The following is a 13918-nucleotide window of genomic DNA, read 5'->3' as shown; positions in this document are numbered from 1 at the left end:
TCATGCACCAGTGGGGTCCCTTGGCCTGGCCTGTGGGATTGGCTGAAACCGGCCCTCCAACATCCCCCGAGGGGTCCTGGATTGCGAGAGGGTGCAGGCCAGGCTGAGGGACCCCACCAGTGCACAATCGGGGCTGGGGAGGGACACGGGAGGTTGGCCAGTCTGGGAGGTACTGCAGGAGAGCTCCAGGGTGTGTCCGGCCCATCTTGCTCAGTCCCAATAGGCCAGAACCCAGCAGCAAGCTAACCTACCAGTTGGAGCATCTGCCCCCTGGTGGTCAGTGCATGTCATAGTGAGTGGTAGAGTGGCCTTAGCATATCAGCATATTATGCTTTGATTGTTTAAACCGAAGACTGGACGACCGGACACTTAGCATATTATGCTTTTATTATATAGGATTTTTTGCAACTAGAGTGGCAGGACTCTCACCTTATCTAGGTAAATCAAAACATGGTTGTTGCTGACTTCTGTTCGGCTCACATCATCAGATCTTTCAAGCTGAAGAACATGAAGACATTGCAAATGTTAATAAACAGAAGAAAGCCCCTGGGAAACCCAGAGAAAAGAAGAATTTTTATTACCAAATTATATTAAGCATGAGGATAATATTTCTTCTAATATTTTTTTGTAAGTAAAGACAATAATGTTGTACAATTAAAAATAAAAGTTAATTGGGATGTAGGGTTTAATATGGCCTATGTGTAAAGTTGATTCATCTGAAGAAAAGGAACTAAATATTCTAAACTTGGGAATTGCATATATTTCAAGGTTTAATTCACATTCTATTTTTTAATCAGGAGGTGATTTTTGTTTTTGTTACTTCTTTTGCTTGCTCTAAATTATAGCAATCTCATTTTGTCTGACCTTCTGTAATAGTTATAGTTTATGTCAATCTGTCATTTTCATATATTTTTCACTGGTTTATATGTAGATACTTTACCTTCAAGATTCTGAGCTACATGAAAGTAGGAACCTGTTGACATTATTTTTCTAGTAGGTGTGGCTTCCAGCAGTGTGTTATGCTCATGGGGGCAGCAATACAAACATGCTACATTATATTTCTAAGTTTGGAGAAAGTAACAGTCTTTAATAGAGGTTGATATAATAGGGTTACAATATATTGTCTCAGTCTAGAAAAATATAAAACAATAAATAAAATAGAGACTCCTACCATTTTCACAGTTGGTTTCAGGGGAATGAAGCCAGATACCATCTTCACATCAACAATCGCCATGTTGGAGGCAGGACGGTTCCCAGTGTAACTGAACCAGGGAAGGAAGGAATTGGGGTTTTCTTTGTTATTAAATAGTCTTTTTTTTTATTTCCACAGTAAGCACTCAACAGCCCTAAAAGGTTCATGGGAGTCTTCCTAAGTGTCCTACCCAAGTGGTTCAGAAAACTGGCTCTGCATTAGATTTTTAGGGAGCCTGTTAAAGCCACAGATCAGGCCTACTTCTAGACCTGATGAGTCAGAATTCCACATGTGTGGACTCTGAGGATGTGTGTTTTCAGAAAGCTCTACAAGTGATGCATAGCTGGACTTGAGACCTCTAACCTGTGTCAGTTATTTGATACATGTACTTTATCTTAACTTTTTTCCTGAATAGTATCTCTAACCAGGTTTGAATATTCTTGGGTACAGACACATTTTCTTTTTGTCCACTGAGGCATTTTATTTGCACATATGTATGATATTCTCAGAAAAATATTCCCAGGATTTTCCCTCCTTTGTGTTTTCATCTTGCTTCTTCATGGTCCATGATGCCCGCTGGGGTTGTCAGTACAATAAAACCAATTGATGGGATGGAAGCAGGTTTTCCTGCCATTTTTCTAGATCTTTGAGTTGCATATAACATCTGGGGCCGATTACTCCACACTTGTTTAACCTGCCTGTGAGGTTCACAGTAATTTTCCCAGCTCTGTAGTCATCAGTAATTTTAAATTTGCCAATGAAACCATGTTGCATCATCACAGTTAGGAACTGGAGCATGGCTTTGGAGCATGGCCTACTAAGAATGTAGCATTTGCCTCTCTTTTAAGCATTGCTGATACTCCTGAGAGCACCAGCCAGGACATTCATGTGACCCTTATGATGGCACAGAAGGACGGCAGGAAGCGCGACAGATACATTTTTTATAAGCCCTGTAGCTCTTTGAGTACTGTTGTGTGTGTATGTACCTCTAGATCTACATATCTATATATCCGTATATCTATATATCTCCATGTATGTATTTTCCCCAAAACTGATTTTTTGGTATATAATCTGAGATTTAATTATTGCCAGTAGAAATTTTAACTAGAGAGGCATGATTTCCTTCTATTCATGCTTTTCAAGAATTCCTCATCTCACTTTTTCTCCCTGGCTATTTGAAGATTGCTGCCATCATGAACTACACAGTAACTACCCAGACCAGGAAGTTCATGACCAACAGACTACTGTGGAAACAAATGGTCATTGACATCCTTTACCCTGTGAAGGCAGCAGTACCTCAGACAGAAATTCGGGAAAAACTAGCCAAACTGTATAAGACCACATCATCTTTGTGTTTGGATTCAGAATCCATTTTGGTGGTGGCAAGACAACTGGCTTTGGCAGGATGTATGCTTCTTGGATTACGCAAAGAAAAATGAACCTAAATATAGACTTGTAAGACATGGCCTGTATGAGAAGAAAAAGACCTCAAAAAAACCCCACAAAAAGCAAAAAACAAAAAAACAGGGAAAGGAATGCAAGAATAGAATAAAGAAAGTCAGGGGGACTGCAAAGGCCAATGTGAGTGCTGGCAAAAGTGAACTGGAGATGGGACAGCAGAAGGAGTAAAGATTCTTCACTGACTTTATTTGTGGTGACTGTGCAGATTTTAATGAAGGGATTAATAAACTCAAAACTTAAAAAATAAAAAAAATAATTCCTCATCTCTTTCCTGGATAAGGCAAGAATAATATAGGATTTCACTACTGTAGAATAAAATTAGGATGAATCATTACATTATAATGAAATGAGAAATCCAGGTCAGGGGCAAGGGATAATGATCTACCTTTACTTATTATTGAGGGAAATTAATAACCTTTAAATAATGAGGTGTGACAATAATGGATTCTGAAAGTAGAGGAAGGACAATGTAAACCTCATCACTGAGAAATTCTGTATCAACATAAGAACATATTACTTTTTTGGTAAATGTAATACAAACATTCACCATCCCAGTGCCCGGCTTAGTGAGGAGTTCCGGTAAGAAGATTGGTTGTTATACACAGAATTAAGTGATTCAGTCAGAAAGTCTTACCTGACATTCAGTGAGACTTGGAAGGTGGTGTGGGCTTTGGGTCCTTCACAAGTTTGGGGCAGAGTCTGTACCCCCAAAGCAAATGGGAACTCTTCTTTTTGGGGGAGAATATTATATTTCAAGGATGTCTGTGGAACATCAAAGACAAATATTTGTGTTTTCCCCTTCCCCATTATTTCTCCCAACTTTCTTAACACTTTTTGATTTGTTCCATCATTTCCTGAATTAGGACTTTTCAGGGCGAATGGTTACTATGAACCCTCTGTTCTCATCTGCTCCAAGAGTCTCACCTGGAGGTAGACACACCCTTTTCCTGTTGCTGTCATGCTGTAATCTCCAGGCACCTTTGGCAATGAAATCTGCTGCAGTAACAAGCGGTTGTCGTTGTCCACTTGGAAATTTGTGGAAAATGTCCCTGAAGATTGAATGGTCACCTGTACAGCCTTCCCAGTCCTGGTGAAAGTAGCTGCTCCATATTTGGACAAAGCATGGAGAGCCACCACTGTGTCCTGAGAGAGACAAGTGAGAGAACCTCTTAGGTATGATAACCCTTTGAGGACTCAGAGGCCCAAGTTAACTGCCACAAAAGGGCCTTTGATTTCCTATTTCCCTCACTACTTAAACACTGGAGTTCTAATTTCATTACTTGTTAGAATCCTTAAATAGATGACAGCACCATAATATTCACATAGCTTCCACGGACTATATGCCCTAAATTTTATTTTATTTCTCATAAAATTGATCCTTTTCTTTCTATAAATATATGTGGAATATAAAATGTAGAAAATATACACATAAATTGGAATCATTTATTGGCATTAGCTATTTGCCTAAATTTTTTTTATTTTGGTGAATAATATTTTTTATTCATCAAATAGTTTTTTTTTGTCAAATATTATAAAGCTTAGTCATAACTATGCATTTTTCTTTTGTATTCTTTTTTTATTGTTTAAAGTATTACATGTTTCCTTTTTCCTCCATAGACCCCCTCCCTGGTCACGCCCACCCACCAGTGCATCCTCCCCTAGCATCTGTGTCCATTGGTTATGCTTATATGCATGCATACAAGTCCTTTGGTTCATCTCTTACCCAACCCCCACACCCTCCCCCCCATCCTTCTGAGGTTTGACTGTCTGTTCGATGCTTCTCTGTCTCTGGATCTATTTTTGTTCATCAGTTCATGTTCACTATATTCCATAAATGCACGAGATCATGTGTTATTGGATTATTCTTAAGTATTAATTACTGTACATATTAAAAGTATAGATTATATATATAAGAGGCCCGTTGCACGAAATTCATGCACTGGAGGCAGAGGTGGTCCCTCAGCCTGGCCTGCGCCCTCTCGCAGTTCAAGACCCCTTGGGGAATGTCTGCCTGCTGGCTTAGGTCCACTCCCCGCGGGGATCGGACCTAAGCCGGCAGGCGGACATCCCTCTCGTAGTCTGGCAGCCCTCACTCCTTACTGCCTGCTTGCTTGCTGCTCCTTACCTCTCAGCTCACTCCTCCTTAGTGCTGCTGTGGAGGCGAGAGAGGCTCCTGCCACCACCGCTGTGCTCACCAACCATGAGCCCAGCCCCTGACTGAGCGGCGCTTCCCCTGTTGGATTGCACTGACCACCAGGGGGCAGCTCCTGCATTGAGCGTCTGCCCCCTGATGGTCAGTGCACATCATAGCGACCGGTCCTTCTGGTCATTCCTCTGTAAAGGTCGCTTAGGCTTTTATTTTATATATATATATATATATATATATATATATATATATATATATATATATATATGTAAAGTATATATATAATATGTAATATACTTTTTTCACTTTTAATGACATATTGAGAAAAACAGTAAAAATAAGTTGAGTTAACACTCTTGAAGCATTTGAAAACTTAACAACTGTGGTTATACCAAAGTTCAGCTGTGCTGTAGCCCCCAAATTAAATTCTCTGCTGCTGAGGTCAGTGTCTCAAAGAGCTCTCGAAAGAGTCCTTTGTAACCATGATCAAGGTGATGTTTCAGTTTCTTCAAAGGAAATAATTATAATTATCCCCTTGATTTATTGGCATTTTTATTTGGCTTTTCTTTTTTTTTACTGGAAGTTTGAATTCTCCTTTTAATATTCATATTTTTAATTCTCATCAACATTGAACCTGGATGACATCCTGAAATTATATATATAAAAGCCAAAGCTACCATTATGACTGGTCGACTGAATGACCGGTCATATGACGATGCACTGACCACCAGGGGGCAGATGCTTAATGCAGGAGTTGCCCCCCTGTTGGTTAGTGTACTCCTACAGCCAACCTCTCTCGGTCACTCCCACCAGCTGGCCAGTCCCGAGCAGCCCCAGTTGCTGGCCAGGCCTAGGGACCCCAGCCATGCACAAATTCGTGCATCGGGTCTCTAGTATATTTATAAGAAATAAATGCTGACCATTCTAACAACATTTTTTAGTTTTTTTCCATTCATATGAAACAATACAACATTAAGTATAATGAAGAAAGCATAGAATGGCATTTTGTAATGGGTGTGTAGGCTAACAGCTAAATTCTCTGAAGATAAAACTTTTTGCTGTGTAATTATTGATAAATTTTTTAGATATAAAGTTATATTGTTAGGATCAGGAGGTTGGATGAATAAAGATAGTTCTTTATGCTTCTGATGAATAAATGGGTAGAGGAAGCATAAAATGTGTCAGCTTTAAAAGAAACCAGTTAGGGAGCATTCTCTCAATCCCTTGAGATTTTGCTTCTCGGCAATTGTCATCAGTTTGGCTCAAGTAAATTCATAAAAAGTTCTTACAGGTTTGGACGTTCCTTATGTTGACATTTACATGGCTTAATGCAGCAGGATTACAAAGAAGCCCACCAGAACCACCTTGCGGACACAGACCCATGCCAGTAGGGGCCCATGGTGTCCCACTGGCTCCTTGTTGTGCAACAGCTGAACTTGGATGGGGAAATTGGCCTCTGACAAACAACAGGAACATAGCTAAGACAGAAAGAAAGAAAGAGGCTTGTGTAGCCTGCCCCCATCCAAGGAACAGCAGCATCCTGATCACCACTCCCTCTGTCTGAGGAACAGAAGCTGTGTGTGAAGCCTCCCGATGCCGGAGTCCAACCCCAGCAGGTCCATGGGTCCCCAAAGGTGTGGATGGAGTCGGCAAAGAAGGAAGGACACGGAGACAGCATTCAGGTGATCAGCAGCCTAGCCAGGATCTCTAGCCAGGATCTCCAGCCAAGTTCTGGTCTGGATCTCCAGCGAAGTTCTGCTCTGGATCTCCAGCGAAGTTCTGGTTAGGATCTCCAGCCAGGTTCTGTAGCCATGTTCCCTCGCTAGGTTCTCCAGCCAGGTTCTGTCCAGGTTCTCCAGCCAGGTTCAGTCATCAGGTTCTAGTCAGGTTCTCTTGCCAATTTCTGTAGTCATGTTCAGTCCAGGATCTTTTGCCATGTTCTCTCCAGCGAAGTTCTTCTGTCTCTAGGTGCTGTGTAGGTTCTGTCTTGTAAGTTCTGTCTCTTGCTGTCTCGTTACATCTGTATTTATACCAGTTGATTCAATCCTATCAATCTCTATTATAAAGGTTAGGGCGTTTCTTATCTCCATTCCAGGGAGTAAAGATTATGTAGCTTAAGCATGATTGTTTGTAGTTAAAGTGATTAATTACCCGCCTGGCACTTAGTTGAGGGGTTTTATTCCCTCCCTAACTTCAGGGGAAAATCCCTACCTGGGGAAACAACCTTTCTCAGAGAGGAGAACTTGGTTAAAACACATAGTGCCAAGAAGGTGAGCAAACATATTAAGAACAGTATGCCATATATGCCAGGTCCTTTGAAACAGCAAGGATGGACCGGCTCCCGGCATCCCCCCACCAGCCAGAGGAGCCACCACAACTGTGAACAGCAACGACCAGAGGAGCTGCTATCAACTGAGGAGCAGCTGCTACCACAACTGCCTGAGCAGCAACCGCAGCCCGAGGAGCCACTGCCACCCAAGGAGCAGCCACTGAACGACTCAACATCTAGATATGGAGATACGATCAAACATGGGTAGACAAAGAAATCCCCAAAGGAAAGAAAAGGAGGACTTGCCAGAAAAGCAGCTAAGTGATACAGAGGCATGCAACATGACAGAAAAAGAATTCAGATTAAGGGTCCTAGAGTGCATAAACTGGATGGAGGAAAAAATCAACAACTTATGCAAGAAGCAAGAAGAGACAATAAATTATCAATAAATTATGAAAGAACCAACAAGAAATAGAGATGAAAAAATGAAAAAAATCAAAAAATTATGTAAGAACCAAGAAGAAATGAAGAGTGATATAGCTGCAATAAAAAACACCATTGAAAGTTTCAACAGTAGACTAGGAGAAGTGGAGGACCGAATTAGCGAATTAGAAGACAGGGAAACAAAACACACCCAAACTGAACAGCAATTGGAGAAAAAAATTAAAAGACAGGAGGAGAGCCTAAGGGAGCTTGGGACAACATGAAACAAAACCACATATGAATAATAGGGGTGCCAGAATAACAGAAAGAGGAACAAGGATTAGAAAACCTATTTGAAGAAATAATATCAGAAAACTTCCCAGAGGTGGGGAAGAAAAAAATCACACAAGCACAGAGAGTCCCAAACAAGGTGAATCCGAAAAGACCCACACCAAGACACATCATAATTACCATGGCAAACGTTCAGGACAAAGAGAGAATCTTAAAGGCTGCAAGAGAGAGATGGAAAGTTACATTCAAGGGATCTCCCATTAGATTATCCAATGATTTCTCAACAGAAACATATCAGGCCAGAAAAGAATGGACGGAAATTTACAAAGTGATGCAAAGCAAAGGACTGAATCCAAGAATACTCTATCCAGCAAGGCTATCATTCAAAATTGAAGGGAAAATAAGAAGCTTCACAGACAAAAAAAGGCTAAGGGAGTTTATCACCACCAAGCCAGCAATACAAGAAATGCTAAAGGGACTGGTGTATAAAGAAGAAATAAAAAGCTCAGAATGAAAACAGCCACACAAAAAAAGAAATGGCTACAAACAAGTACCTTTCAATAATAACTTTAAATGTAAACGGACTAAATTCTCCAACCAAAAGACATGGAGTGGCTGAATGGATAAAAAACATGACCCATACACTTGCTGTCTACAGGAGACCCACCTCAGAAGAAGGGACTCACACAGACTGAAAGTGAAGGGATGGAAAAATATCTTTCAGGCAAATGGAAATGAAAAAAAAAACTTGGGTAGCGCTGAAACCGGTTTGGCTCAGTGGATAGAGCGTCCGCCTAGGGACTGAAGGGTCCCAGGTTCGATTCCGGTTAAGGGCATGTACCTGGGTTGCAGGCACATCCCCAGTAAGAGATGTGCAGGAGGCAGCTGATCGATGTTTCTCTCTCATCGATGTTTCTGACTCTCTGTCCCTCTCCCTTCCTCTCTGTAAAAAATCAATAAAATATATTTAAAAAACACACACAACAAACTGGGATAGCAATACTTATATCGGAAAAAATAGACCTCAAAGTGAACGCCATAACAAGAGATAAGGAAGGCCACTTCAAAATACTAAAGGGATCAATACAACAAGAAGATATAACCCTGGTAAACATATATGCACCCAATGCAGGAGCACCCAAATACATAAAAATACTCCTGGAAGATATCAAAGGAGAGATCGACAACAATACAATCATAGTAGGGGACTTTAATACACCACTGACATCACTGGATAAATCCTCTAGACAAACAATCAGCAAAGAAACAGCAATCCTAAATGACTCACTAGATCAGATGGACTTAATTGACATCTTCAGAACACTTCACCCCAAAGCCACGGAATATACATTCTTCTCAAGGGCTCATGGGACATATTCAAATATGACCACATATTGGGTCACAAACAAAGTCTCCCCAAATTCAAGAAGATTGAATTCATACCAAGCATCTTCTCAGACCACGATGGTATAATATTAGAAATAAACTACAATAAAAACAACCCAAAATACTCAAACACTTGGAAGCTGAATAGCATGTTATTAAATATTGATTGGGTTACCAATGAGATCAAAAGAGAAATTAAAAACCTCCTGGAAACTAATGACAATGAAAACACAACAATCCAAAACCTATGGGACACAATGAAAGCAATCCTGAGAGGGAAGTTTATAGCTCTACAGGCCTATCTCAAAAAACAAGAAAAAAGGATAGTAAATCATCTAACTCTACAACTCAAAGAATTAGAAAGAGAGCAACCAAAAAAGCCCAGAGTGAGCAGAAGGAAGGAGATAATAAAGATTAGAGCAGAAATAAATGACATAGAGACCAAAAAAACAATACATAAAATCAATGAAACCAAGAGCTGGTTTTTTTAAAGGATAAACAAGATTGATGAACCTCTAGCCAGGCTCACCAAGAAGCAAAGAGAGAGGACCCAAATAAACAAAATCAGAAACGACAGAGGCGAAATAACAACAGACCCCACAGAAATACAAATGATTGTTAAAAAATACTATGGACAACTCTACTCCAACAAACTAGACAACCTGGAGGAAATGGATATATTCCTAGAAAAATACAACATAACAAAACTCAATCAGGAAGAATCTAAAAATCTCAATAGGCCACTAACTATGGAAGAAATTGAAGCAGTCATCAAAAAGCTTCCAGCAAACAAAAGCCAAGGACCAGATGGCTTCACAGGGGAATTTTACCAAACATTCAAGGAAGAGCTAAAACCTATCCTCCTCAGACTACTACAAAAAATCCAAGAGGAAGGAACACTTCCCAGTTCGTTCTATGAAGCCAGCATCACCCTAATACCAAAACCAGGTAAAGACAACACAATGAAAGAGAATTACAGGCCAATATCCCTCATGAACATAGATGCCAAAATCCTCAACAAAATCTTGGCAAATCGGATCCAGCAGTACATCAGAAAGATCATACACCATGACCAAGTAGGATTTATCCCAAGTATACAAGGATGGTACAATATCCGAAAATCAATAAATGTGATACATCACATAAAGAAATTGAGAGAAAAAAAACCACATAGTCATATCAATTGATGCAGAAAAAGCATTTGAAAAAATCCAAAACCCATTTTAGATAAAAACTCTCAGCAAGGTGGGAATAGAAGGATCATACCTCAACATAATGAAAGCCATATATGACAAACCCACAGCCAACATCATACTCAATGGGCAAAAAGTAACACCATTTTCCCTAAGAACAGGAACAAGACAGGGATGCCCACTCTCACCACTTCTGTTCGATATTGTACTGGAAGTATTAGTCATTGCAGTTAGACAAGAAAAAGAAATAAAAGGCATCCAAATTGGAAAAGAAGAAGTAAAACTGTCCTTATTTGCAGATGACATGATATTGTACTTAAAAAACCCTAAAGACTCCATCAAAATCTATTAGACTTAATAAATGAATTTGGCAATGTAGCAGAATACAAAATTAACGCCAAGAAATCTATGGCATTTCTATACACCAATAGTGAACTTACAGAAAGAGAGATTAAAACAATCCCATTTACCATTGCACCAAAAAATTAAGCTCCCTAGGAATCAACTTAACTAAAGAGGTAAAAGACCTATACTCAGAAAACTTCTGGACGTTAAAAAAAGAGATAGAGGAAGACATAAACAGATGGAAGAACATACGATGTTCTTGGATTGGTAGAATCAACATTATTAAAATGTCCATACTACCCAAAGCAATCTATAAATTCAATGCACATCCCATTAAAATATCAACGGCATATTTCTCAGGCCTAGAACGAACTCTCCAAAAATTCATCTGGAATAAAAAAAGACCCTGAATAGCTGCAGCAATCCTGAGAAAGAACAAAGTAGGTGGGATCTCAATACCAGATATCAAGCTGTATTACAAAGCCACTGTTCTCAAAACTGCCTGGTACTGGCACAAGAACATACATATAGATCAATGAAATAGAATAGAGAGCCCAGAAATTGGCCCAAACCAATATGCTCAATTAATATTTGACAAAGGAGGCAAGTACATACAATGGAGTCAAGATAGTCTTGGGAAAATTGGAGGGATACATGCAAGAAAATGAAACTAGATCACCAACTTACACCATACACAAAAATAAACTCAAAATGGATAAAGGACTTAAATGTACGATGGGAAACCATAAAAATACTAGAAGAATACAAAGGCAACAAAATCTCAGACATATGCCGAAGCAATTTCTTCACCGATACAGCTCCTAAGGCATTGGAAACTAAAGAGAAAATGAAGAAATGGGACTACATCAAAATAAAAAGCTTCTGCACAGCAAAAGAAACCATCAACAAAACAACAAGAAAGCCCACTGTGTGGGAAAACATATTTGCCAATGTCATATCTGATAAGGGACTAATCTCCAAAATTTATAGGGAACTCATACAACTTAACAAAAGGAAGATAATCCAATCAAAAATGGGCAAAGTATCTAAATAGACACCTTTCAAAAGAGGACAATTCAGAAAGCCAAGAGACATATGAAAACATGCTCAATGTCACTAATCATCCGAGAGATGCAAATCAAAACAACAATGAGGTACCATCTCACACCTGTCAGACTGGCTATCATCAACAAATCAACAAAGGACAAGTGCTGGAGAGGATGTGGAGAAAAAGGAACACTTGTGCACTGCTGGTGGAAATGCAGACTGATGCAGCCACTATGTAAGACAGTATGGAGTGTCCTCAAAAAACTAAAAATGGAACTCCCATTTGACCCTGTGATCCCACTTCTAGGAATATATCCCAAGAAACCAGAAACACCAATCAGAAAGGATATATGCGCCAAAACCGGTGTGGCTCAGTGGATAGAGCATCGGCTTGCGGACTGAAAGGTCCCAGGTTCGATTCCGGTCAAGGGCATGTACCTGAGTTGCGGGCGCATCCCTAGTAGATGTGCAGGAGGCAGCTGATCGATGTTTCTCTCTCATCTATGTTTCTAACTATCTCTCTCCCTTCCTCTCTGTAAAAAATCAATAAAAAAAAAAAGAATAGAAAGGATATATGCACCCATATGTTCATAGCAGCACAATTCACCATAGCTAAGATCTGGAAACAGCCTAAGTGCCCATTAGTAGATGAATGGATTAGAAAACTGTGGTACATCTACACGATGGAATAGTATGCTGCTGTAAAAAAGAAGGAACTCTTACCATTTGCAACAGCATGGATGGAAATGGAGAGCATTATGCTAAATGAAATAAGCCAGTCAATGAAGGAAAAACACCACATGATCTCACTCATTCATGGATAATAGAGACCATTATAAACTTATGAACAATAATAGTTATAGAGGCAGAGCTGCCTCAAACAGATTGTCAAACTGCAGCGGGAAGGCCGGGGAGGGTTGGGGGGCAGGAGGGAGGGTGGTAAGAGATCAACTGAAGGACTTGTATGCATGCATATAAGTATAACCAATGGACATAAGACACTGGGGGTAGTGGTGGCCAAGGGATTGTTAAGGGCAGGAAGAAAAGGAGACATATGTAATACTCTTTGTAATACTTTAAGCAATAAAACAATTAAAAAAATAAGAAAAAATAAAAGAAACCAGTTAAAGGAGACCTAAGAACGAAGAGCTGTTCAAGGAGAGATTATTGGGTTTTGGGTAGTATTTCTGGGAACTTTGAAAGGAACTCTTAGAACTTCCAAAAGGTTGGTAGATTTTTAAATTCATCCTGCTATGGTATTGACAGTGGCGTCCCATTATTGCCTTAGGGGAGGTAGAGTAGTTACTGGAAAAAAGAGACTGTGATAATAATACAGGGATGGGTGCCAGAATTCTATACATTTTCTGTTTAGCTCTCTTTGACTTTCATTTCCCTTTATTTCTTAGAATTCTAATAATATTTTCCGCATTTCAAAGTCTCATCTTTATGTTGTATTCTTGGATATGTTTATATCTTGTTCAAAACTTTTTGTACCTGAAGGTGAAGTAAAAGGTTTTGGGAAACTACAAACCTGGGTGGAAGAGAAGCCCCCTTGAGAATTCTGTTGCTTTGTGATCCACTTCACAATGTGTGATGCGGAAGTCAGCTCCTCTGAGGTTGGGGCAGGCTGGGCCATGAGGTGAGCCAGGAGCACATAGGATGTCATCTCCACCTCAGCAGAGGGAGCCTGGGGTTGGTAAAAATGTTCCAGTGGTGCCTTGGGTTTCTGAGGTCGTGTCCAGTGAACAGAATTATCTGGGGATGAGAAAAATCAATGTATGAGTGACTATATATCCACATTTAATTTAAGGTTAAAGTACCTAAGCCAGAGCTGAAATGAGGATTGCATTCCTATAATAATCTCTTGACCTTTATCTGGTTGATTTTCCTTCTATGTAAATCTGAACATGGTTTGTGTTAGCTGGGTTTAAGGAGGAAAATGTTGCTGGAATGAGAAGCCCACATTCATCTAAGTTTTCAAAAGGTTGCTATAGTTGGGTTGGTGGGAGAGCAAAATTGCAGAGCATGTTCTCTCACTGGTGATCATATTTTTTTATTTCTGATATTTTGCAGACCTTATCTGGGGTTTGTTAGATTTTCTATCAAGCCTGCCCTTAGAGGTTTCTTGTGAGGATCATGAATCACTTGAGATAATAGAATTCATA

General features: G+C 39.8%; 1 protein-coding gene, 1 long non-coding RNA gene and 1 pseudogene across 2 annotated transcripts in view; 1 reads left to right on the top strand and 2 right to left on the bottom strand.

Annotated features, from left to right (window-relative positions):
- The window catches only part of LOC118650955 (alpha-2-macroglobulin-like), a 29948-nt gene that overhangs the window by 4134 nt on the left and 11896 nt on the right, over nt 1-13918 (bottom strand). The window contains exons 8-12 of the mRNA XM_036299586.1: nt 13285-13508; nt 3578-3796; nt 3288-3415; nt 1172-1262; nt 430-498 (exon numbers count right to left, since the gene is read on the bottom strand). Of these exons, the coding sequence (XP_036155479.1) occupies nt 430-498; nt 1172-1262; nt 3288-3415; nt 3578-3796; nt 13285-13508 (731 nt within the window). The remainder of the gene's footprint in view (nt 1-429; nt 499-1171; nt 1263-3287; nt 3416-3577; nt 3797-13284; nt 13509-13918) is intronic.
- On the top strand, nt 404-3715 carry LOC118650957. The gene is made up of 2 exons (XR_004966078.1): nt 404-627; nt 3517-3715. It is a non-coding gene; the product is annotated as an uncharacterized LOC118650957 (long non-coding RNA).
- On the bottom strand, nt 1525-2080 carry LOC118650956 (annotated as a pseudogene).

The sequence above is a fragment of the Myotis myotis genome, unplaced genomic scaffold (assembly GCF_014108235.1).
Source record: "Myotis myotis isolate mMyoMyo1 unplaced genomic scaffold, mMyoMyo1.p scaffold_m19_p_3, whole genome shotgun sequence".
In the NCBI taxonomy this organism is placed as follows: Eukaryota; Metazoa; Chordata; class Mammalia; order Chiroptera; family Vespertilionidae; genus Myotis; species Myotis myotis.
The sequence above is the reverse complement of the archived record's forward strand: the minus strand, read 5'-3'. Positions and strand labels throughout refer to the sequence as shown.